Here is a 26,405-nt window from a genome sequence, read left to right on the forward strand (position 1 = left end):
TAAAAGAACAAACGATCTTCTTCAGTCGTCACGATATTTATTTTAGAATATTCGTAGTCCCTCGCGTCGACCCACTCTACACGCTGGGTGGCGACATCAGAACGAGGTCGTACATAAAAAGTTTGTGCTCTATTTTATGTACAGAGAATAATCACGTTGCGTTTCGAGAGTCATTACGTTCATGCAAGGACCGTGTCCGTCCATCGCCAAAAGATCAGTTCCATTTGTTTCGCGCGAGGTACCATTTTGACAGCGTTCCCCCTGTCCTATTGGTGGCCACCGAAAAAAAGAAATTGAAATCGCGTCCGTGACCTGTTGTCGTTCCGTTCTCACGCGTCGACGTCAACGTAACGAGGTACGATCGATATGGTATCAAAAATACACAGTAACGAAAAATCATACCTTTTTGTGTTTTTCTATTGTGCTGTTCATAGCGACAGCGCGTCGTTCAAATCTCGGGCAAAGTTTCCGGTTATTAATCAGTTAGGGGTGCTTCAAGACCTTCGAGTCTTCTCCGCGAGAATCATGAAGCAACCCTTGTACCAAAGTATAAGTACTCTATTTTGCATCGACAGAGCACTTTTTATTTTGTAGTACGAGGGTTTGGCCTCAGAAAACTAGGAAGAAAGATATTTAAGTGGTTTATTTTAGGTGTTAATCGATAAATTAGATTATGAATTTGTTGAGGTTTGAGAAAGAAGGGTTGGGAATCAGCATGACTTTTATATGCAAATGTGTGCCAAATTACTAATTGTAAAATACATCATTCATTTTTGTTTGAAATGAAAAACGAGTTTTAATATTACCAAACTGGGTATGTAATTTCATGTTTTCTGTAAGTAGAACATACTCTAAAGTAGTCTAAAATGTCACCCTACAAAGAACTTTTGAATTACTCATTCAGAGCTTTATAATTTCACTTCCCAGCGAAAACTTAGCCAACTCGAAATACATACAACAATAGACAGTAATCAACTAGATAACGGTTTAAATATATTCACAATAATACAAAAAATATTTAAATAGATAATTAGTTTCTTTAAATACACAATTACTTTCGACCTTAACACAGTAATTAAGAGGTTATACCTAGTCAGAAGGCTGAAAAGAGGCAAATGTTTGTGATTTTTTTTTGAAAAATTGGAAGCATATATTTTTACAGAAATTTTTGTACTTAAAAGAGCAACATTCAAAGAATATTTAGAAATTTTTTCGTAGAAAAACATTTATGTTTATAATAAAATTACTAGCGACATCCAAGAACCCTTTTTTAAAAAGTTGTTTTGGGGTGAGCACTGCCATTCGGAACCAGATTACCTAAAATCAAAAAACAAAAAAGATTTCGTTAGTATATTAATGTATCCTCTGATTAACGGAGGGAATTTTCGAATTATTAATTTAAAACAAAATGGATGTACAGTTAAAGTCCTGATTTTTCAATCAAATTCATTCGGGCAAAAATCAGGACTTCAACTTTAAATAGCCGCCATTTTATTTTACATTAATATTCCGGAAATTCCCTCCGTGAATCAGAGGATACATTAATATACAAACAGAATCTTTTTTGTTTCTTGATTTTCAGTAATCTGGTTCCGAATGGCAGTGCTCGCCCCAAAACAACTTTTTAAACCGGCTTCTTGGATGTCGCTTGTAATTTTATTATAAAAATAAATATTTTTCTACAAAAAAATTACCAAATGTTCTTTGAATGTTGCTCTTTTAAGTGCAAAAATTTCTGTAAAAATATATGCTTCCGCTTTTTCAAAAAAAAATCACAAACATTCGCTTCTTTTCAGCGTCCTGACTAAGTAGGATAACCCCTTAACCCTCCGCCGGTGCCAAGGTCTTTCTGGATCCAAGCAGTATCAAATAGTAACGAACAAATCTCCCAAACTCAAAGAAAGAATAATTGACTCGAACAAAAAGAAAATAATCCAAAGTACACATAAGTAGAATAATTACTAGGAATCCAAACAGACTCAGACACCCAAAACTCAAATTCGATACTTCAGTTCAAGGGTTGCCACCGATCCGGCCACAAATTCCTCCTCACAAATCCACGAATCTTGCCCGAATTCGCGAACGACGCGGCAATGTAAAAAAAAATGACATAATAATGTCCGTGAAATGATCATAGTGCAACGTCGATCCTATTCCTCGGCCTATCTTCAGGCATGCGCACGAAATCGCAGGGATCCAGCAGATTCTGTGCCCGAGTTCCTACGTAGACGATATCCTAAGGTTCTACACGCGTTACCCTCTAATTGTTATCCCTAAAACATCGTTTTAACTATGAGCACATCGATGACGTATGTATGTATACCTCGTTTTTGTCGCACGCTCGCGGTATGATTTCTGTCATGCTTCCCTCTACTCTGGCTAATTCATGAGGGCTTCGAGGAAGAAAGCCGGGGAACCCAATAACGCGTGATCATCGATCGGACGATCGCTATTGCTCGGGATCGAATGAGTCGAGGTCGCCGCGGTATATTTACACGGAAAGGAGCCTCCACGCGACGGATTCGCCGCGAGTCACTTTCAAGGAACAATGATACCTTCCTAGGACAGTCGTTTCTACGAAGACGTCTACGTTCCGAGCGAAGACGTCGCTTCAACGAATTCAGCGCGAATTACCTATTTCCATAGTTCGAAGAAGGGGAAAGAAATTAGGAGATATTAAGCTTAGCACAGTACTCTTGTAATTCTTAAGCATCGAAGTTGTTCCTCGGGGGATTCATTTATTCTTCCTATACTCATCTATGTTTCTCCTCTACTTTTCCTATCTTTTATGTTTTCATTGAGCTCAAGATAGGAAACGCTTATTTCGAGCCTCGCTGTGTTGCCCTTGGGTAAATTGTTTTTATAAAACTTATCGCTCGTAAGTTATTTTAAGAGTCGTGAAAAAAAGGACACGCCTAACCAGTGAAGCCTCTTGGGTTTCGAAATGGGAGCCATTTGTTTGTTTGTTTGTTTGTTTTTTTAGAAACGGAAGCGTTACCCATCGCACCGTTCGATCTTTATTTTGTATCGTTTAATTTTTAGCTTCTTTCTATTATGTTTGGTATGAGATTCAAGTGTTCCTGGTTTTCTTTCGTACAAAGAAGTCTGCGATAGTGGATTATCTATCTTTCGTCGGATTATCGCCAGCGTTCGCCGGAAGTTGACGCGCTACTTATCACGCTAGATATAATACATCTAGTATTCGTAGTTTTAAAAATTACATCCAGCTCGTCGAAGGTTTCAAGGAATGAATTTACACCTAGCTCTGAACAACCTCCATCGGCATATTCGTGAATACGTACACGCTGACCGAAATGCTCGCTCACATACTCGTCTACACCCTTCGCATTCGACCATACACTTAACACAGCGGTTTCCAATGTACACGTACATGCTCCACCTAGAGTTCCACTTTAAAATTCGGAAAGATTCTTTCTTCTCTTTGAGCCTTTTGAACAGTAGCGGACTGAGTCTACAAATATTGGTTGCCTGGAGATAAGGGGGGCCCGCGCGTAACTATAAGGCTATCATTTAATTTTTACAACAAATAAATAAAATTCTCAAGAAACACATGAGTGGCAAAAATTTTTGTGAAATGAATGTATATTTGTTAATGACAGTGTCTGGTGTTTAAGGGGGCCCACTGTATCAGGGGCCCATAAGGCCCACTTGCCGTCGTGCAAGCTGATCCTTGTCCAGTCCGCTACTGTTCTTGAATATTCCACTGATAACTGATTAGAATTCTTTCAGAGTACTTTGCGATTCGTAACTTGCGCTTTATCTGGGATATTCAAAGACCAATGGCAGAAACAAATAAATGAAGGAAAAGGAGTGGTTCTAATTCTAAAGTTACCTCTAAAGCCATCAAATTTTCTATTATACGTGTGTATTGAGCAATTGTGAAGTCTCCACTGCTCAAACAGGAGAGGGAATACCACCACGTTACAGTGGGAATTTTGTGGAGGTAATCGACGACTAGATTGGAGGCTTGGCAGGTGATCTAGTACCGAGGCATATTGAGTTATTGGAAACCAAAAATCCAGACAGCTTTTTACCTACCCTCTCCTCTTAGCTCTTCGTCAAGTAGGTTTGCATTTAGCCAGCAAGTGTTCCATCTGAAAGAATCCTTTCAAAGATCGCCCATGTACTCGTCAGAAGGATCGATTTTACCAATAAACACGTCACTCTAATATACTTTTGATTTACGTCACACACAAACACAGCTCGCGTAAGAAACGTCTAGGATTGTCTAGCTAGTGATACGTCTTCCTTCCCTGGTTCGAAACGGCACCATTCGTTCGCCATGGAATCGAACGAACAATGAGCATCCGGCTTGATAACGATCGCGTTCCGAGAGACACGAATCGACCCCTCGTCCCGCGTGATTACTGACTCTTTCGCCGCAAGCTTTTGTATTTTCGTTTCGTTAAGTTTTTGGTGCGGGGACCTCGTTTGTTTTAATTATCTTAGGAGTCTGAGTGGTATAGAAATCGAGGAAGGAGGGAGACAGCACATAAAGCATGTATGGAGACAATTTGAAACACATTGAAACCTCGCTAATGTGAAATAATTGAAGATGGGAGCGAATGGGGTGGCACAAATTAATGGCTGATATGGAATAACTCAGAAAGGGAGGAAGGGGATAATAATTAGAAATTATGAAGCACAACGAGATATTGACAATTTTATTTGGAGTAATTAAAAGTGGGAGATGTAAATTAAGAAACTTTTAAAACAGAGTGGAACCTCTCTAATACGAAATATCTGAAGATGGCGGTGAAGGAGGAGGCGCAAATTAAACACTGTCGTACAATGCCACCCTGCCACTCGGGGATAACTGAGAGCAGGGGGGTGAGATGTAAATTAGAAAAACTTAAAACACAGTAAAACCTCGCTAATGTGAAGGGGTTGAAGGAGGTTCAAATTAAAGAATGCTAAAACGCGCTAAAACCTTGCTAATCCCGAATGACTGAGATAGGAGGAGGAGGTCTGAATTAAAGAAACTGGGAATACAGTAAAAGCTCGCCCTCACTCCAAGTTGCAACGAGCAATGGGAGACGAAAGGGTGAAGTAGTTTTAAATTAAAGAAAGCCAAAATACAGTGAAATGTTGCTAACGTGGAATAATTAACAATGGCGTTGAAAGAAATGAGTCCAAATTTCTCCAAATTTAATAGGAAGTAAGTAAAACAGTAAGAAACGATAATGCAATGAAAGTAACTGCATTTAACCCTCATTAAATCGTGTGAAGTAAAATATTAAAAAATAAGATTTTTCATGAAGAAAATATGTAAGATTAATTTGAATACAATATACAATAACAAATTTCTCATCGGTTGAATTGAAATACTTTAATCTTTTTCGAAATTCAAAATAAGTCCCATCCTTCCGCCACCATATTTATCCCGTAAAATACACTTCATAATTACTGTATGAAATTTTTTCAACAATTTATAGGTAGTCGGTGCCTCGTTGTTAAATCAATTATACCATTAATCATCGATGGTTCCCAAAAGCTCTGCTCTTAAATCGCGAATCTCGTTCCCTGTTTAGTCTATCATCGCTTGAAACGAGGGGTTAAGCGACTCGAAACGGCAATTACCATGGCAAATTGTGACAGATTTCCCGACATTAGAGTCAGCTTCCATTAACGCTTATTCACCTAAAGGTTTTACGTTGTTTCCACGGCGCACGCACCTTCGTGGCTGGCGTTTCGAAGGCGCCACTTAACGCGCGCGGCAATTACCGTGCTAATTAATACTACGTTTAATTTTCCATCGGGTCGCAACTTTAGAGAAGCTTCGTCAGACACAAGCGACGATTACCCAGTTGTCTGCCGTGCAACGCGCACAATAGAGCTCCGAGTGTGTTCACCGAAATGGCGCTGCCACTTTTCGAACCAAACAGAACGTCGTCGAACATAACGAGTACTAACGTAACGACATGAAGTAACACGAGTATTTGTAACAACATAAGTAACAAACTATTTGAAGTTAACAAGCTTCATTATTGCACAGTGTATTATATTTGACAATTTGCTTGGTGGTATTTCGAGTTTCCTTGAAATAGAATTGCTCTTTATGCAGATAACTTGTGTGCTTTATTTTAAAGCAATTTAGAGTGTGAACTTACTTGAAAGAGATTACTAGCTGCTAGTGGTGGTTTATTGAGACTAGTAGTGGTTAATAGTAGTTAGAAGTGACTACATGTGGCTTGTGTTAGATAACAGCGACTAGAATTTGATTTTGGTGTTTAATTGGATTAGTTACTTGGGGTGGGCAGGGGTGACTAGCCTCTGATAATTATAGTTACAAATCACAGTCAACCACTAACATTGACTAATTCATAAACGTTTGTAACAGCCTGAATTTTTCTTTAGTGTTATTAAAGAACTGTTGTGAACATGGATAAATGGTCCTATTTCAAGGAACTCGATTTTTTATACACGTTGTGGTATCAGTGAACACAATTTGCACGTAATTTTTAAAAACACGATGATCGACATAAAAAGTAGCATGCAGGGTGTTCAGAAACAGGTAGTAGAAAATGAAATGGGTGATTAAATAAGACGAAAATGAAGAGTATAGAAATTGTGGCGGAGGCTTAATTTTTTACTTTTTAACTTTTAATTATTACTTATTAGTGTTGCTTCGTTTTTTAGTTAATAATAGTTAAATATTGAAGTCAGGAACGCCTGAAGAATGGCAATTCCAGGGTCAGCTGCGCGTTGCATAGGTCTGACGTGACTGTACGCGCCCCTACTGACCTACTCACCGCGCGCTACCGCTCGCCGAATTGCCGTTTCCAGACGCACCTTACCCGAATCTTCAAACCTTAATAACTAAAAAACGAAGCCCCCACAGCAATTTCTTTATTCTTCATTTTCGTCGTATTTTGCCACGTAGATTCACCTATTTCACGTTTCACTATCTGTTACTGAACACTCTGTATAATGTAACATACGAACTAATTGACCTAAATCTACCACCTTAAATAGCTCAGTATATCGATAAAGAAAGAAATATTGTAAAATTGATTACTGTATTACACACCCCTTAGTTTGAATCGTTTTTCTTACGAGTCATTTAAAGTGGCGTTAGATAAATCAACTGCACGTTATATGACAACTAATAGTCAACTATAATAAATATCTTTACATAATAAAACATTCAACGTAACAATGTAGCTGCATATAAATATAGCGTTTAACGTTATCCGTAATACTGTCAGAAATTATTTCTACAAAGTTTCGGCCCGATCGCATTTAATGTAATCGATACTTACAACTAGAGCCGAATCGTTTTCCCCGTATAATTATCGCCGTTAATTGGAATGATTTTCTTTTTAGCACCATACACGATTATCACTACATAGTTATGTGATATTTGTAAGTTTCTTAGCAGCACGCGTCTACCAGTGACGATACATTTACATTCAGAGCGTACAATTATTCTGCAAAGTGTTTCGTAATAGCCAGAACAATCGAGATGTTAGTAATTCTGGGTAAAAAGACAAGTGAAAAGGGTGGAATAAAATTTATTCTTACTAGGCTTCGTTTTCGAGATAAAAGATTTTAAAAATTTGGTCTGCTATGCTTGCAGTTGACGAAGAATTGGCAGAATGCAGTAGTCGACGTGGTACGATTATGAATTAAATAAATCCTTGTGCAAAAACAAGTGAAAATTGTAGAATAATATTTTTCAATTAAGATTTTTATTTTGGAGGGCGTCGAGTAGGACTAAGTATGGCTTCCACTTTCAAAACTGATTTTCTTAGAATTAAAGGCTCGTAGGAAAAACATTTATTCTACTTTTCTAATAATTTTTTCATGACGATTTACTTTCTTGAATTTGCTGACTATTAAGAAATACACAGTACGCGAAAATTCTTGGAGAAACGTAAGAATGGCGAAGCCTATATGTTATTTAAACTATTTCGAAGAAATGGAGGAGTCGACGCGCATGCATTGAAAGCACATAACTCGTTGTATTCAATGCATTCTGAATCGCGTTAAGCTTTATCGAAACCTTTCAAACGCATCGGATGCATATTTTTAATATAATACCCGAGCTTCATAAAAGTTTCCTAACGGTGTGAAACGTATGCGATTGGCATGCGATTTTCGAATTTCGCTGAAGCGCTTTGAAAACGTGGAATTTGTATCACTTCAATATTTTTGAAAAGAATAAACTACTCGGTTCTTTAATCATTTCTGTCAACAAACGCTAGCTCAGAAGTGGACTCGATTGGTAGCATCGCTGATAGAATTTAAATAGAAGTTTATTTTATTTAAGAGGAACAGAGTACCCTCCAATAGTCAATTCTGAAAATGTAACGATGGACTAAAAGGTAGCCGAAATATAATAAAACCTTTTAAACCGTGAATAATTGAGAGTAGAGGTAAAAGGGGAGGTCTAAATTAAATGGAATGAAAAAGTTAGACAAATCTTGTTATACCGCGTTAACGCGAAAGAAGATTCGCGTATTCCACAGATTTTATTCAAACAACTTAATTTCAAAAATATCCCACGTACAATGAAAATTGAAATCACTTCAACGTAAATTAAAACAGATACCTGAAACTTACGATCATGAGTAAAAAAATTAGTCTATAGAATTTTGATTAAGAAAAACAAACTTAAATATTAAAAAATTTCCATACGTCGTTAGCATAAAATCCTACTTTATGATAAAGAAGACGTGATACGATTCTTAATATCAACACCTGTCTGCCATAAAATATAACGATAACTCCAATGGCCTCATACTTGGCTGATGAAGCGATCTGAGAGTGCGATTCTCGATAACTTCCACAAACGGGAGAAGTAAACTCCATGGGAGCTAATCGCGTGGTTAAGGACCCTGCAGGGGCTCCAATATCGCATCCAATGGATCGACTGGTGTCTTGTTTTGTATGCGATCAAGTTATATTACTTACACTTTTGGGGCCAGCAGCACGTTTATGGCTGGTCGGTGGCACGACTTTATTACTCGTCTACCTCCAACCCTTCCTTCCTCCAGCGACTGCCTTTAAAAAGATTCAGGTCAGGATACCGGGCGTTTCGTGGAAGTCGAGTTACACCGAGTTTCCCTTTTTCAAATCCCAATTTTTCCAATTTTAGGGGAACTTTATGTCCACGCGAATTTCTATCGCAAAATCCAGCGAGCACAGATACGAAGACGAAGTAGTATTATCTTTTAATCGGAAGACGTTCGTCTACTGAGATACAGGTTTTCCAAATTCTTTTATCTTGTCATGGCAACAGGCGGAATCATTAAAAAATGAATTCGACATCGAATCAGGATCGGAAGTGGTACGAGAAAGTAGTTTCTTGATGCTTTCTTCTAGATTGCTTAGATGGTTTCTGCACTTCGAACGTTAAGATGGTCACTCAGCTTTAAATGTCATTTCCAGTTTTAATAAGTTTCAAGGAACTTGGCGAATTTTTTCAGAAGTTCTGGTACGATCAAGGCTTCCTCTATATTGAGTTAATCTTTATCGATCCAGTAGTATGATAATACCATTAAGGCGACTAATCTTCCATCCACAAGTTCAGAATTGTTCGGACATTATTCCTTTATCCTATTTCCTTTTAACCAACTTTCCAAGCTCGTCTTCTTACTTTTCTTACTTTATTGTGGCCGTCATTATCGGCAGAGCTCCTTCTTTAAGAACACTGTGCGATTGGACCAGAAATTTTATTATTCCGTCAAAATGTGTTTGAAAAACGAAATAACTATGAAATAAAATAATCCACTACTGAAACAACTATACTTAAAAGCCAGCGAAGTTTCTCTGGATCATCAATATCTCCCCAGCACCCAATCAATATCCAACAAAGTTCAACCCCCTTTCACACCAATCGTTTCACTTCTCCTCTCCAACCACGGTCCTCGCGAATGATCGATCCACCACCATGGTTCTCACCACAAAAATTCGTCGGATGACTGTCGAATGAATTCGACGTTCGCGAAGTCGTCAGAGCAGCGCAAAGCTCGAGCGTCTCGTGATCCCCGTGTGATAATTCAGTCTTGTCGAATCCCCGGATGATAACAGGCTGCCCGTTATCTGACAGGTCGGGGGAACTATTACCGTTGCCTCGCTATCGTTCGATCTGGGGAACGATTATCGCCGGCGTTTCTCGCGTGCGGGCCGCCCCCGCGAACCGAATCATCATCATCGACCAGCAATCGAGAGATCCCGCCATTGGATTTTGCGTCCGCTCGGCCTCGATCGGAATCGAGGCAGCTTTAACTGCTCCTAATGTCTTGCGAATTCCATTGCTGCCCCTCGGCACGCCACAACTCGCGAACTGTCGACAGGGGGGCGGGTATGGCGGGTGGAAGAAATACAGCGGGGCCGTAAAAGCAGCGGGGGATGAAGACGATAACGCACTTCAGCGCTGGGGGTCAAGAACCCGGAAAGGTGTTCCGCATAGTTTTCCGACGGTGACGCATTGACACGTTGATTGTCGCAATTTGTTTGCTCACTTGCATTCGTTCGCACGTGTGTAGTTGAAGTTGAGTGGATTTTGTTGGTGAGTTATATAGTTAGGGTTTTATCTACTGTTAGCCGTTTCTGGTGGGAATATTAGAAGGTGCAGGATCCTTGATGACTCCATGGTCACCATCGCTGTCAACGCGTTAAGAGTTCTGGTACAATCAGGGGCGGCATTAGCATACTTAGCACCCCCGGGCAAGATTATCATGGCACCCCTCCAAGGGCACGAAAATCAATTAGCGGAACGGATATAAATGAATAGACGCATACAGCGGCGCCCCTACAAATTTGGCGCCCCGGGCGGCCGCCCTTAAGGCCGGCCCTGGGTAAATTTGTACATTTAAAGGTGGGGCTTTAAGCCTGCTTGGGCTTGTGTTGAGAAGTAGGAAATACATTTTGTATTATTTTGCACATTCCTTGAGCGTGCACCAACAATATGGGGCCGTCCTTAAATTATGTAAGGGTAGTTTTGGCGATTTCTTACCCCCTCCTTCTCCCAGTATAAAAATTCGTGAGATTTTACATTCCACAACCCCTGTCCTTACGTAATATTTCTTACATTCAATTTTTTCAGTTATTAAAATTCTTCTAAAGGTTTATATAATCCATTTAACTCGGTTTCGGGAAAACTAAAACTACTTTTCTGAAACATTAATCATAGAATTTGCATTTATTGAAAATTAGGTTAAAAAACAGGTACGATAGGTCGAATTCAGTGTCGTGGACTGCTGTAGGCAGTTTCAAATCTGCCGGAAATTTTTTTGAGTGTCGTAAGTACCTTAATACACTATGTAAACAGAATAGTGGTTACCACACAGTTACTGACATTAAGAGATATTTATTTAGACAATGGTGAAAGTCAGAGATGCAGATTCGATTTCTGCGATAGAATCTACTCCTAACAGCAAGAACTTCTAACTCAACTCGGATGGAATCGGATTAAGAAAAGGTACTGAATCTTGCTTAGAACTAAGAGGAAAGAATTATGAAAAATCAGGATGGATAAAACGAAGTAGGATTAAACCATTTAATTCTATTGCTACCACCCCTATAAATATCTATCCGCCTAAAAATTGTAATTTTATCTATCCCCATTCGATGCAACGCGTTCCTGTCCCAAATTCCAGTACGTCCGCTCGGAAAGAAGATATCCATAAACGCCTACAACATAAATTTCCCACTTTCCACACCGGGAAAATTCGAAGTTCATCCATATATCCACGTCGTGCCGCTGGCAATGCTGAAAATTCAATTCCCCAGACTTCCGATCGATCGCGGTCTCTGGCCCGAGGATACATCTTCAGAAATTCCACGACGTATCGTTACCTTCTACCCCGAGTATCACCCCATCCCCTTCAATTTTTCTCAAAACTCCACCCCCTAATCCTTAATTCATCCCATTTTTATATATTCATTCTATAACTTCTTTACTTCGGTCAACCGTTTCTGTCATTCCTATTCCCTCAAGGAGACAAGTAATCCCTTTTCCTTTCCGCCCGTAACTCCCGTCCTTCGCGAGAATCCCACTGATCGACTAATTTTGAGGCGTGCTAACGATTCAAACAGAAGACACATTAGCTGTAATCGTACTCCAGGGGTGCAAGAAGCCATGGGCACATCGACGGTTTCACTACTGCTCGTGTGTCGCGGGTAATTTTCCCAACCGACAACTCGATTTTCCAATTGACATTTCCCGATGGCGTTCGTATTACTCCGACCACTTTCTTTCCCACGGATTAGATTCTTTCCCAGCGAAGAGGCTTCTCGCTTCGAAATTGCGTCGAGAACATTGTTCCCCACTTGTTCTAACTCGTGCGGCGACGTGTTTCGCGAGGAACGTGGTTTCAGGTTAATATTTTATAGATATCGAGTGATTTGTCGCTTGTGCTTATAGGAAATTCAGTTGCTGCGTCGTAAAAAGAACACCGCGCTTTGAAACACCTTTGACTCTTGTAGATCGAATAGATACCGTTTCTTTTTTACTTCGTAAGTGGGATTTTTGATAGAGCACTGTCGCGATTAACAATATTCATACTCTGAATGGTGCAAGTTTCTGAGAAATGCTGATTTAAATTCCTCGCCTGCGCCACTCAAGTTTATGATAAAATAAAGGTACCTCACGTAGAAAGGTACAGGCAACAAAAGTGAATTGTTGTCTCGCATGCAAATAAATATTTCTAATGGATGGTTTAATAACCACGGCTATTACGATGCACTTTTATCTAGAACAACGATTATATGCCGCTGAAACGCACGCAGAATCCTCTCTGAATTTCAGAGAACCATGTATATTCACTGGTAGACACGTTTTGCACATTTACAGTAGAACAGCCCCTATTTTTTCAGGATACCTCTCGTTTGCTATAGTTACACATCGTTCAGGATTATCCACGCGAGTCTACATACATTACTTAATACGTATCTTCTGTACAATACACAGGGTGGGAGATAAACTTGTCGAATGATAAGGAAATGTCTGTTGGTGCAAAAATAAGTCTAAAATGCAGCTTCGTCTTCGAGAGAGTCCAGATTAAAAATTGCTTCAGGAAGGAAAGAAAAACAATATATTCGTTTGGATACCGTTTCATATCGATGTAGGCGCCAATAATAAAATGAAAGGACAGATAATGTAGCGAAGGAACTGTTACTTCTATTATTTTCAAAGATTCCTTCTACCTAACCCGAATGAACTCAAAATTAACTGGCAGAGTAATTGGAAGAATACTGCACTGTCTTGTGTTTGGAAAACTAAGGGCCACTTTTGGAAAAAGAAACCATTCAAGGATAATAGATATCGAAATAAGAATTATCAAAGAATTTGAATATAGCAAAAGATAAAACCCCCACCATTTTCTCAACGAATACACTAAATATTAACTAAAGCTCGAAAACACAGAAGCAAATTAAATTATAAATTAAAAACTTTGCACCTCCTTGCACGATGCACATCCGACAGAAACAATTTAAATCCGATGCGCCCCGAAACTAGTAAAATTTACTCCCCACATTCGATTTACTTTTGTACCAGCAACCCTTGCCGATAGCACCACGAATTCCTCTCCACCCTGCACACATCGCAGCCCCACGAGCGTAGTACCCCGTCGTTTACACAGCTGGACACATGGAGTGAAAGACGTGCTTAGTATTCATCAAGCACCCAAGCTCTCCCGCGTTTGGTCTCGCCTCCACTCGGCCGAGAAAGCGACGTGGTCACGTCAAAAGCCCTAAAGAGAATTCCTCCGAGCCTCTCCTAGCAGCCCATTACGAAGGACCTCCTGTTCCCGCGAGTCCTTGCCCCTTTCATCCTGCAGCATCTCGCCGCTGATAACACGACTTCCCCGAGATTGCACGTCACGGCGAGGAAAAGATTCCGCCGGGTGTCGCCGAGATGCTCGGCAATCCGGCCGCGCGACAGGGCCAGACCGTGGACGTCGTCACGGAAAATTGCTGGACGAAACGTGGAACGATTCGTCAAGCTCTCCACTCGACCCTGATAAGAATCTAGCCACTGATTACCACTCGTGATCAAGTGGCCACGATGTCCCAACGGCTGGAAGCTTTTGCCAGGGGTTCTTACGTCTCGACGAATCAGACGGATCATTCGCAGCTGACGCTGAGGGCCCTGATCCTTCCAGCAGTGTTCTGGATGCTGCGTGACGGATCCACGCAGTCGACGAAACTCGAGAACGATTATCTTCCCGGCGGCATGGGGTGGCCAGCTTCGCGGCCCTGGTGCCGTCGATCGATTACCGTGACGGGAGTCTTCCAGAGGACGAGGACCGATTACCATCGATAGAAGTCCGTTAAGGGACTGTCGAGTTCTGGAGGGACTCCTAGTTCCTGCGATCGGAGGGCAAGTTTCTTTTGGATCACAGGAAGCTCTCGTTGGGGGCGGTGGCCGCGACGTCGATGGACTCGACGCCGTGGTGGTCGAGGCGCTCCGCTACGTCCATCTCGCCCGCCTTGATCTCGTAATTGTTGATGGGGTCGCCGTACTGGCTCTGGTAGAACTCCTCCCTCATCATGTGGTTCAGGTTGCTGCAACGGAAGTAGAGGATCTCGCGGAACGGCTTCCTGAAGTCTCTGTTGAGGGTGGCGTAGATGATGGGGTTCAGGAGGCTGTTGCAGTAGCCCAGCCAGAGGAACAGGCTCGACAGGAACGCTGGGATCGCCTCCGGGTCCTTGAGGAACGGCCTGACCAGGGCGAGCACGAAGAACGGCAGCCAGCAGACGATGAAGGCGCTCATTATGATGCCCAGGGTGGTGCTGGCCTTCCTCTCCTTGGCCAGGTGGAACCTCAGCTTCTTCTGGTGGGGCGAGCTCGTCACGCTGCAGGTGCTGTTCAGGTGGTTCCTGACGATCATCGACTTCGTAGACGTCATAGGCGGCGTGGCCGTCGTGGACGACGTAAGGATCGGCTTCTCGAGCTTCTGCAGCATAGGGCACTGGGACTCGTTGCTCTTCCGCGGACCCGGGAAACACCGCACTCCGTGGCCACTGCACTGTAACAGCAAGTCGAGGGACACACTGAGCTTTTTTCTGATGGTTTTCTTTTGGTTTACGAGTAGTTGTGTGTGTGTGTGTGTTGTTTGATTGGGAACGCCTGGCAGAGATGTAATGGCGATCTTGAGACGCTGTGGTGAGAGTAGAGGTAGTCCTCAGGGCCTTTTCATGGGGGACTATTTTGGGGCTCGGGGTTGGTATTTTGGATATGGTACAGGAAATATTTACTGCATAAAAATACCGATAAAGTGATTGGTGTCCGACTTATTTTGGCCACTGTAATCAGCTACACATTTTGCAATAAATATTTTACAGTAATATTTTCCTAGTACTAATTTTATTATAAAGAGGTATGTATAAGTGATAATGTGTTTAATATTTGAGTGATGCAATAAATATTTCTAGTACTGTATGTTTGGTTTAGGAAAGGTAGGAGAGGTAAGAAATGTGTGAATGTATAGAAACTATTAGTTGTTAGTCATAAGAGTGTTTTTTGTGAAAAGGCCCTGAGGGTACAAGACATTCAATATTTTTTGTTGCTACAGGGGTTACGTTGTTTGGTCACTTTTGTACGCAGGCTAGGAGCTTAAGGTATTAGTGTCCAGAAAGTATTTTATATTTGTCGGCTGCACTTTCCAGGGCCCTAGTGACTTCGCTCCCTGCTGCATTTACGACTTCATTATACCTCTGCCAGGCACTATAGGTGTTCGAGTGGATTACATACATGCTACTTTGTACTGGAGAATCTTGGCAGCTATCAAGGAGTATCTTTCTTTTTTTCAAAATGACGGGCAAAAGCGTAAACACGTGATATTGTTGAGTGAAATCTGTCGCAAATATTGGGGTTCGCTTAAAAAGTGTAGTGATTGTCTATGTATAGTTAGAAAGCTATTATATTCTACAGATGAACATATTTTATTTGTATTTGTAAAGGAATGCAGAAGCATTGAAGAAAATCAAGTTTACAGCTCTGTATTCTGATAATATTTTTCTATTAACTTATTAATCTAACCTTTTTTCATATTTCCCTTTAAAGTATCGCCAAGTATCATTGATTTCCTTTGAAACTTTACAAATTTAGAACGAAATATATTTAAACAATGAAAGATGATTTCGCGTGAAAGTTGAACTTTTAATGTTGACCGTTTCCACTCGAAAAGCATAACTTTTTCCAGACACTGAATCTACTAACGTGTCCAAAAGAAAGTGCATTTATTACATCTATGAATAACAATATTTAACCAGGTGCTTAAAAAAAAAAAACTAATGAAAATAAAATTGGTAGGAATACTTCTATTCGAGGGGCAATAAGTAATGCAATTTTCCAACAAAACTGATCACAACGATCTACGATTATCAACGTGTTATTAGATAGTAAACAATCAATGGCAAGCATTTCGACGAGTCACCTAAACTTTGATCAACCTTTCACAGAGTTTTACGTGCCTCGATGAAGAACGACTAGAACAGCCCGACTTTTCGGCTGGTTTGAGGTCAGTTCGATGACCTGGAAACCTAACTGGCTGAATCGCGATCCGCACGAACAGGTAGTGCTCCATGTCGCTTTGCCGAGGATAAACAGATTAGTCCATTGAAACTCTGACGAGGTTGATTGCAAGGTCACTTTACCGTCTGGCTGACAATTAGCGAGGGGAAATCCCTGGTTAATTTACAAATTTGTCGTTCGTTCAGTTTATTATTATCGTACCTCCTCTACTTTAACGTGTCTTCCTGAGCGTTTTTAAATTCCAAACCCAATCGCGAGTGATTGCTACTCCCTAGAGATTATAATTCCTAAATAGAATGATTTCAACCGAGCAAACTGATTTTTCATGAAAGATAAAATAATACTATTATTATTCTGCTTTTTATTGAAAAATCAACAATCGCTCTTTAAGTGAAAGAAAGATAGGTTCTTTTAAATACCATTGAATTCCACATCCAGCCCTGCGGAACTTTACGATAGCAGCGAACGGTGGGAATAATCACTGAATATTAATGGAATTATCTGGATAAGCGGGATTTTACATACGTGAACATCGTACCCGATATTAGCCTTTACTCAGGGAATTAGCCTGACACTAATCGTCTGAATGGGTAAGTGAAGTGAAATCAGCTTAAGATTACGAATACAACGAGCAATCTTGCAGAATACACTTAAAAAGCGATTTCCAGGTTTCCCAATAGAACACCTTCGCGATACTTTCCTTATCCTTTACAACAAATTATTATTGACATCCTCTAAAATATAATACGAAAGAATTCTAACAATCCCATTCGAAACGTTCAAGGTAACTTCAATTTTATTCCCCGCAGAAGAAATTTGCCACAAACTATCGTAGATGCCTAAAATTTCGCGCAAATTCCTAATACACTTACCGTCAAGGACCCAGTTCCTGATCAGAACCCAATCCTGATCAGTTTAGGAAAATAAAGCAAATAATAAGCTCATTGTGATCCAAATTTATTCTAACAAATTACTAAATAATTTTGAAGTATTTTGAAATTTATACGCAAAATTTGATAGCTCTTAGTAAAACGTGTGAAGGTGATCAGAAACTGCTCCCTTTGCATTTTTCACGTTCAAAGTTAAATTATAGAATAATTATTATTATGTGTGCACTTTTTTTAATACCAAATTAAAGATAGACCATAGATTTACTGAAATAACAAAAAATCTGTTAAATTCGTTAAGTCTTCGCTTTAGACGCTTAAAAACCCGCGGTAGTTACTCTTAAGTGATCAGGAACTGGGTCCTTGACGGTATAAGATTCCTGTGTCCCTCGATTTACGTCGCCGTCTGGCGCGGCGTACCGCGCACTAAACGGGATGCAGCGTTCACGTTTCCTCTGCGCGCGCCCGGCGTACACAATCGATTGAAAAACGGTCACGGTCACGTAAGCCGATTTACCTCCGTGAAATGAGCGACATAATACATTCCCCTGAACCCTGCGGAGTAATCCCGTTCGCCGTGTGCACCAGTCGGAGCATAAACACCGCTGGAAGTGCGCGTCTCAGGGCTGACAGGGTCTGAGCCAATGGTCGAGGGAACCGTCTGCGCGCGAGCCAGCCGAAATGCAAATCATCCCTGCGGATTGGTCCACGGCTTTAAGAATGCAGATGACATTCGGGATAATTGGGAGGAGCGAAAATGCCCGCGGTGGTTTAAGACATGGATCCCAGGAAATGGCAAGACAGGAGAAATCCACTAGGTTTACGAGCTTAGTTACTCCGGCCCTTCCCCCCTGTCCCCCGCACCCCCTTCTCCCCGACAATTACCTTCTGCTCTCCTGATTATTTTTATCACCCTCCCGGCCCTTTTTTTTACGCCCCAATTTTACGGGAGATTATAATCCCGCGGCTGTATAAATCTGGGCCACCTAGTTTCTCGCGCAACGATTCGCTCTTTTCGGCGAGGCTAAGTTATGGGTTCAAGATTAGGGGCGTGCGGATGGAGCGCGTCTGTTTGGTTCTTATTTGCGGAGGTAAACGAGAGTTTAGGGCCTACCAAACTGATCGACTTTGGAAGGCGAGAAGGGGAGGGAATTGATACGTTAAGGGATAATTGTTTGCTTAAGTAGAGAGCATTGAGGAACTTATAGACAGTGAATCAGTTTAGTTTGTGAGGGATCGAATATGCGAGTCTTGTTGAGGCAGAGGTGGTCGAGGGTAGTGATGGAAGTATGTTTCGAGCAGATTTTTGGAGTTTATTCAGTTCGATAGCTAAGGCTCAGTTTGATCGAGTTGAGGAGTGTTTTCGAGAATGTTTTTTGCCACGTGTTTATGAGTAGACTGCGGATGTTTATGCAAATATACATTTTTATAGAAAAGGACTAAACATGCGAAACTTTGGTAGAAATATGTTTTTCGTCATTAGAGGGTTTTACGCTATTAGACTCCAGTCAAATCTTGTACAACTACAATTTAGTGTATTATAAGGACATTTCAGGCGATGGAATATTACTAATGACGTTTGGATGTTCATAATAACACAATTACTATCCATCTAATTGTTACGACAGATTGGTTTAGGCCACGAACTCACACGAGATGATGAATTACATACACTGTCTCATATTTTTCGATCTTTTCGCGAGCTACAATAAACTGAACTTCATTGTTTTCTAAATTAACAGCAAGATTGATCAGATCAGCGTAATCGTTCAAAAGCAGCGAGATATCGTATCCTTGATAAGCGAATCCTATAATTAATTACATTGAAGCTGTTCTTACGGAAGTGTATTGATACCTAGGGTTCGTTATAAACCGTGTCGATGAATAGAATCGATTGATTAATGACCGTGAAGTTTCCCTGAAAAGTTGCAACACAAGTAGCATCTTAAACTTTCGATTAATTAATTATAGGCAATAAAGTAGATTCGAAAAGCGATTCAAAAAGTTGTGGTAAAAATTGAACAGCAGTTGCTCAATAAATAATTAGTATTTGCTTTTATATGGAAAGGTGTTACTGCGAATATTTGCGGTCTTTCGAGGCGGATAATTTTGTTTTCCAACGACACAGACAATGGGCAATATGAACAACGAAGAGCTTAAATGTTTGGTGAACGGCGCGCTAATTGTTGTGGCTTCGCTAATGAAACGATAAAGTCACCAACCGTTTTATCGTGCTGTTTCACGGGAACTTATGCTTATCGCCGGCTTCGTAATCCTCTTAAAGTCACTGCCAAGTATTAGGCAACATTAATGGAAAGCAGGCTAGTCACTTTAAGTAAAGGGATGCCACGGATAAAACCAGCTGCAACTTCGTTTTCAGGGAGCAAAGTGCAAAGGGACGTCATTTGAATATCTTCTTCACACGAAATTGTCTTTTCAGATGACTGTCCACGTTTAATCGAAATAAATGTAATTTAGGTGCTACGATAAAAGCAACATTTATTCTGGTTAGTTTCTGATTGTTGTAAGAGTACAACTGTATCAAGCAATAGTTATCAAGTAATAACTTTCCAATGGCACCATTTCTTAAGATACCAAATCTCTTTTGGATGAGAATACAGCTTATACTCACTAAGGTGTATATCTATGATTTTTAAATATGACGTTTCTTCGTATGAAAAAAAAATCATAAAAATGACCCTATTTTCGACCTGTCAAAGGTATTTAACCCTTTAAATGATTTTGTATCTTTTACCAAAAATGTAACACGCTACAATTGTCCCTTTGCACCAACAGACAAGCCTTCCAGGATCCGCGACCGTGGTGTCCGTCTAAGCATCGACTAGCAAAATAATGATTGGTAGATTGATATTAAGGGATACCTTACCGCTCTCATATTTGCCTGCGTATCGCCACGACGGTTCGATCGTATCTACAACAAACGTTTTACGAACACTTTCAGACTCAGTCATGTTAAGGTTCAGACGTCGTGCTACGGGATGCGATTTTTATAGCAGGATGGTGTAACGTGGCGAATAAACAAACCTGGGCACTTTTGATGTAGGCAGCGTTATATTTGAAGTATCGTTTTAAATAGTATGTTGCTACGTTTCAGAAATATTGCTGTATTCTTTTGTTTCCAGAAAGAATTCTGCAGTGTTTTTGAGATACTGAATCGATAGTTTTATTTAAATATTTCAGATATGAAGTGAGACTGTTCTCAAGTTGTAATTCAATCATTGATAAAGTAAGGATTATTCAAAACAAACCACTGTCTCTTAGAAGAAATTATTTAATTATTTGTATAAATTCGAATTAGTATGCATATTGGTATTGCAGGTAATTGCATAAAAAATACATTTCAAAATACTAAAGACGACTAAGTTTCAAACATTATGTTTCCATGAGTAATTAAAATAAAAGACAATGAAAAGGCCTCATTCTTAAAAAATCCAAAATCGTGTTCTCCATCACAAATGAAACACTGAAACGTTACTTCAAATTCTAATTTCCCCTCTCAGTGACAAATACACATCAATTATCAAACTCCAACATCAACATTCGTCAAACACAATTTGCCCAAGTCTGCGACTAAATTCGTGACATTTTCGCATAAACTCTCGCGCAAGTACGAGAATCACCAAGCACAAAGACAGCCCAAAATCTAATCGACAAAACCACCAAGACAAGAAAAGGAGAAAAATAATAGAGGGAAAGTGGTGAAAAATTGTCACGAATCCAATGGTATCGCAGCAACTACGTATGTACCTTTCGCGACCCTGCGCGCTCGCGATCAAGGAGCAGAGGCATGCTTCGCTAGGGCACGGATGATCGATGCGTAAGCCACTAATCTCGCGCTACGTAATCCCGAAAGCTTGCGTAAATTAAATTGGGGACCCAGCGCGGAATTAGGGCGAGCCGATTGTCCAGGGCGCACGTATCTCTTTCCCCAAAATTGCCCGGTCGGACAGCACGGGCGGCCGATCGATCACGCTTGTCGCCCTTTTCCCTTTATCTCGCCGCAGTGGAAAAAGACCGAGACCGGAGATCCACCAGGCCCTTCGTTATTGCGCCGCGTGCAATTTATGCGCCGGAGGAAACGGATCTCGTCCGACGGAGCACGCGGAACACCGAGGAAACGATGCTGCGGGTCGGGCCGCGTTGCAAATCGTTGGTACCGGGTTTCTAAAGGACCGGGGCGATTGATTACAGCGCGAGGCTCGATGATCGTGCCGGCGTGCAAGAATTTCCATCGAACACACAATGTGGCTAGAATTCGACGAGGATGTCTCGTTCGATGGCGGCGAAGCGTTGTTTGCAAGCGACATTCGATCTTAATAGCGAGATCCTACGATCATGCTGAGGAAATGTGCGATAGGATATATCGATGGAGTGAATTCGTTTATGGATACGATCATTGGATGATTGATTTTTGTTGGGCGATCTAGCAATTGAAGACCTTGCAGCAGAAGGGGTGCAACTCCATCTTGACCAGTTTCGAGTAAAAAAACTGTTCGTAGACATAAAAGAATAACATTATCCTTGCGCCTGCTCGTCATCATAATCTGTGGAAATATCCTTCATTCTAAAGAGGCTAATTAATTCTAAATTAAAATGGGACAGCCTGTATAATATTATATTTGTTTGTAATTGGGAATTACGGAAAAATTTTATAATTATGTGCGGTATCAGGTACCTATATCAGGAGGCCTTCTGAATCGTAGAGTTATAAATATATAAAAGAGTGACCCAGTTTGTAGATAATTTTATTCTGTATAAAATTGCAGATTCCGAACAACAGTTGTTACCTGATACAGGTAAAAGAACATAGGGTAGATGTACCGTTTGTGGCCATTGCACTGTTTTTGGCCATGTGCTTAATTATCTCATTTTTAAATGGCTTGCAGATCATTATTACGTGGAGAATTTCACATCATAAATATTTTGTTCAGTATACCGCCAGAAATATAAGGTTACATTTATGGCTTACACGGAAAAATATTATATTTATTCAGAAGTGGCCAAAACTGGTACAGTACCTTAAAGTAGCCACAAATGGTGCATCCACCCTAAGCTATTTTCACAATTTATTATTCCCTGTTATTTATTCGGAGAAACCTGTGAGCGACTATATTCATTTGAAAGCTACTGTTTCTATAAAGTTCCTGTTCTTCAACGGCACCCAAGTACTTCACTTACACAGTGACACCCCGATAAACAACTTCGCAACAGAAGCACCACAATTAATTCTCATTCCTTCAGACCTGCATAAATTCCCTTATCCACAGATACCAGCTCTGCTCATAATAAATCGCTGGTGGATTATACTTCCCACTTGATTACACCCACTGGTACCATCGAAATCCTTCCACGTGAGTTCTGATACACGTTCCACTTCGAAACTTCCGTTTCGAATGAAAACAGAAGTCCCAGACTTCCAGGATAATTCAAAGGCACTGCCGCTTTCACCGGCGTATCTTATACCTGAGAGGCAAGCGGAGTTCAAAAGGAATTGAATTCGCGGACGCAGCGTGGCCGCGTGTGTCGCGTGTAGTACAAGAACCAGTGAGGTTCGCTGCAAGATTCCGGCTGGAAATCCTCGTGAGACAACGCGTCGTGTCGACGTCGTGGATCGTGATGGATGGCGCGCGGTGGCTCGAATTTCGATGGAAATTCATTGGGCCCTGGTGTCAGCGGTCACGTCCAGATGAATTTCGAAAGAGCTGACCGTAAAATTCCTGGTTAAAATGTATTACTACCGTTCGACGGGATGAATTTAAAAGAAAAGGTTAAAGCCTCGGATCCCATTACCCTATCGGCTATTCAAAATTGTTCCTCCTGGACGTATGTGGATACTGGGAATTGTATGCTAAGGAAATTATGCTTTACGTACTTTTTTTCAAGATTTTTGTTCAATTTTGGGGTAACAGGGTGTAGCAAGGTGAATGGGTACATGAGTTGTTAGGAGATAATTATTTTTTATGTACCTCTGAAAAATTGTCGCGACTTGCGGTCGTTGAAGTTCTCAGGTCTTTTGGGAGGGTCTGATTTTTGGTTGAGATGTCAATTTTGATGGTGAAAATAGATTGAAATGTAGAGGTAGTTACTTATTTCTTTCGATGATCTACTTGTGTTTCTTAATTCATTAAATCTGATTTTCTCTTGAGCATAGTTCTTTATTTTGCAGCCTGATTGATTAGCGGTGGTAAATACTGAGACTTGGATAATACTTGTTTGTACGTTAGAAAAACCTGTCTGTTTTTTAACGAGCGACATGATTTTGTAACAATTGAAACTATTAACGAGTATGAAGAGCAAAACTTCAGATTTGTTGCAAACCATACTAAAGTAGTAAACCAGTATTCCTATTTATTCCAAAATTCAAACGAAAGAGAATCATTGTGATCTTAAACTCCTTTTAAAAATGCATTTTGCATTTACACAAATTTAATAACTTTGAGGATATATAGCTACTCCTTTTAAACGCCTAATTTTTATAAAAAATTTCTTACTTTTTCTTGAACACTTCACACCAGTGCCAAAAACAAACTGTAGTCGTATCTCAAGTTCGTTTCCTTCTTTCTTATTCTACTATAATAAATAATGATTTTGTTCCATCTCTTGGAAGTCAAAGAAATATTTCCACCGCTTCGAAAGCACTGCACGCCTCATCCCCATTTGTTTTTCAAGTATCTGGAAGCCCAGCGAAATGCAAAAGGGACCCAGCAAACTTGCGAGGCAGAGAAGAAACTTCTGCAAAGCTTGCTAAAAACTGCGACTACTTTTTTCGAATTAATTCGACGTGAATCTGGAATTAAGTGGACCTAAATTTGAACTTCACTCGGGGATGTTGAAACTTCCCTAGAAGTGATACGAAAAATGGCGGAAGAAGAGCCGCTGATTACGAACACTTGAACTGTTACTATTACATCGTATTTTACCAGGCAGTATTATCTTCTACAATTTTCGCGCCTGAATTAATACTACTTCACGTTATATCGTGCCTTGACGAAGGCTGGTCTCTCCGCTTTTTAAAACCTCGTCAGGGGATTCTAATTAAATCAACGGCCTTCGTTAAAAGATCCTCGGACGCTCAATTAAATACCTCTTAACGACTTGCGAGCATGTAGGCACGTAGCAAGTCGAGATAGCGTCCACTCTTACCGCAAGATGCGTTATCGACGCACATATGTATTCGAGTTCTGCCTTCTCAGTTCGCTTGTCATAATGTTTACATGTGTACATACATCTCCCGCGGGAGCAGCTCAGAATTATGAGCCCGTTTAATTACGTTCCTGTGCACGTATCCTTGTTTACCAATGCGCATCACCGCGTGAATGCAGACATTACGTGCTGCTGGGAGCCCCACAGGCAGCGTTCATCCCACAGACCATTTATTCCACGGACCAAATCGGACGTCATTTAAGCTGACTCTCAATTAGACACTGAAGTGAATATTTCCAAAGAAGGAGATACCCATCGAAACACTCTTCAATCTATTTCAGTCTACTTAGTTTCTTTCTTCTTTCTCTTTGCACAGTGGTGTTATTGCACACTTGATGACTTATAATAATTAGATGTCGGTGTCTAATAATATGTCTGAAGGGAAATAAAATCCGCACTCGGCACTTGGACAATTCACCCTTTTAAGATTGCGTTGCCCTTTTCACTCGAACTAAGTAGTTCATATTTTTTAATCTTCGGTGCATAGATCAGAAATATCCTTTCTGCTTTCTTCGTTCCTTCTGCGTGAAGATATTTCGGCCACCTTTTTTCTACGACTTCACAGATTCCCCTAACTTATCTACGATTCCATCCCCCTGGTTTCTAGACCTAGTTCACACTTTTGAGCCCTGAGTGTACCAAGTACCGACGATGAAGAAGACCGCTGCGCCTCAATCCTCGATCCCCCTTTTTGTTTCACTACGTAAAACGACCTTCGTTTTTCCTGCAAGGATGTATGTACAAGTTCCCTCGTTCTCTTTTCTGCAGCTACTGGAGCTATTTATTTATACCTTCTAATACCAGGAAAAAATGTGTTCACAGCGCCAGGGGCTACAGCTGACAATCCTTGTTTTTTTAGATAAAAAAACATTAAGCCTATCGTTTCAGTGTGTATATTACTTCTTAACACATGACAGACTATACGCTACAAGATAGTCTTACAGTTGTACTAAATTAACTTATCAACTACTCAGTAATTATTAATATATATCATTCTTATCGTACCTTAAACTGAATACTTAAAATCAAAGGTTATTAGTTTTACAATAATTATCAATAATTGATAGCTGTTTAACATTAGGGCCCCTTAACCCTGCAGTGCACACGTGGGGCCTGGTAGGCCTAAGTGACAGTTTACTTAAATGAATATAAAGGAGGCACCTTTTAAATAAATTGTACCATATCTTATGTAGCTTTCTGTAAGCTTGTTCTCGTGAGGTTGAAAAAGATTCAGATAACGATGACCCGTAGTGTTGAAGAGATATTTGTCCAGTATTTCATTTTGTCATAAATATTTTGCTGAATAAAGTTTGTGTGCAATAGATTACGTGCAGTCCAAAAATATTGTTTTTCTCAAAACATACATGCATTCCTAGGGGGCTCCCTTGTACATTTCCTTAAGTGGTTAAACATAACACAACATAACTTCATCTATCCATAAATTTCTTCGTTTTCCTTACACGTGCCTATAACTTCGTCTGCCCTTTTTACAACTGTCTAAAGCCTAAATTCTAAATCTTCCTCCGTTTATTTCCGGAGCCAGCCGCACACCTTTCTCCCCAGCACCCACGAAGAAAGAAACCGCCGTCACGAAGCTCTGCGCTCCCTTTTTTCCATCCTGAATACAACCTCCTTCATCCTTTTGACAGGCACGTGCAACTTCGCACGTTTTCTTCACACGCGTCTATATCTTCGTCTGGTTTCCTTACACGCGTCGAGGACTTGAATCGTCCTTTTTCTGGGGCTGGTTCACACCTTTTTTCCTCGTTCCGTGGAGCACCGGA

At 40.6% G+C, this 26,405-nt stretch overlaps 1 protein-coding gene across 7 annotated transcripts in view; it reads right to left on the reverse strand.

Annotated features, from left to right (window-relative positions):
• Positions 1-10,983: 10,983 nt before the first annotated feature.
• 5-ht7 (5-hydroxytryptamine receptor 7) overlaps positions 10,984-26,405 on the reverse strand; it is a 226,831-nt gene continuing 211,409 nt past the window's right edge. For 6 of the 7 annotated variants that reach the window (XM_076808785.1, XM_076808789.1, XM_076808784.1 and 3 more), the window contains 2 exons: positions 20,285-20,329; positions 10,984-15,002 (listed from right to left, as the gene is read on the reverse strand). In XM_076808785.1, the coding sequence (XP_076664900.1) occupies positions 14,370-15,002; positions 20,285-20,329 (678 nt within the window). In that variant the 3' untranslated portion in view covers positions 10,984-14,369. The remainder of the gene's footprint in view (positions 15,003-20,284; positions 20,330-26,405) is intronic. The other variant, XM_076808790.1, reaches the window with a different exon arrangement.

Source organism: Andrena cerasifolii, chromosome 3 (assembly GCF_050908995.1).
Source record: "Andrena cerasifolii isolate SP2316 chromosome 3, iyAndCera1_principal, whole genome shotgun sequence".
In the NCBI taxonomy this organism is placed as follows: Eukaryota; Metazoa; Arthropoda; class Insecta; order Hymenoptera; family Andrenidae; genus Andrena; species Andrena cerasifolii.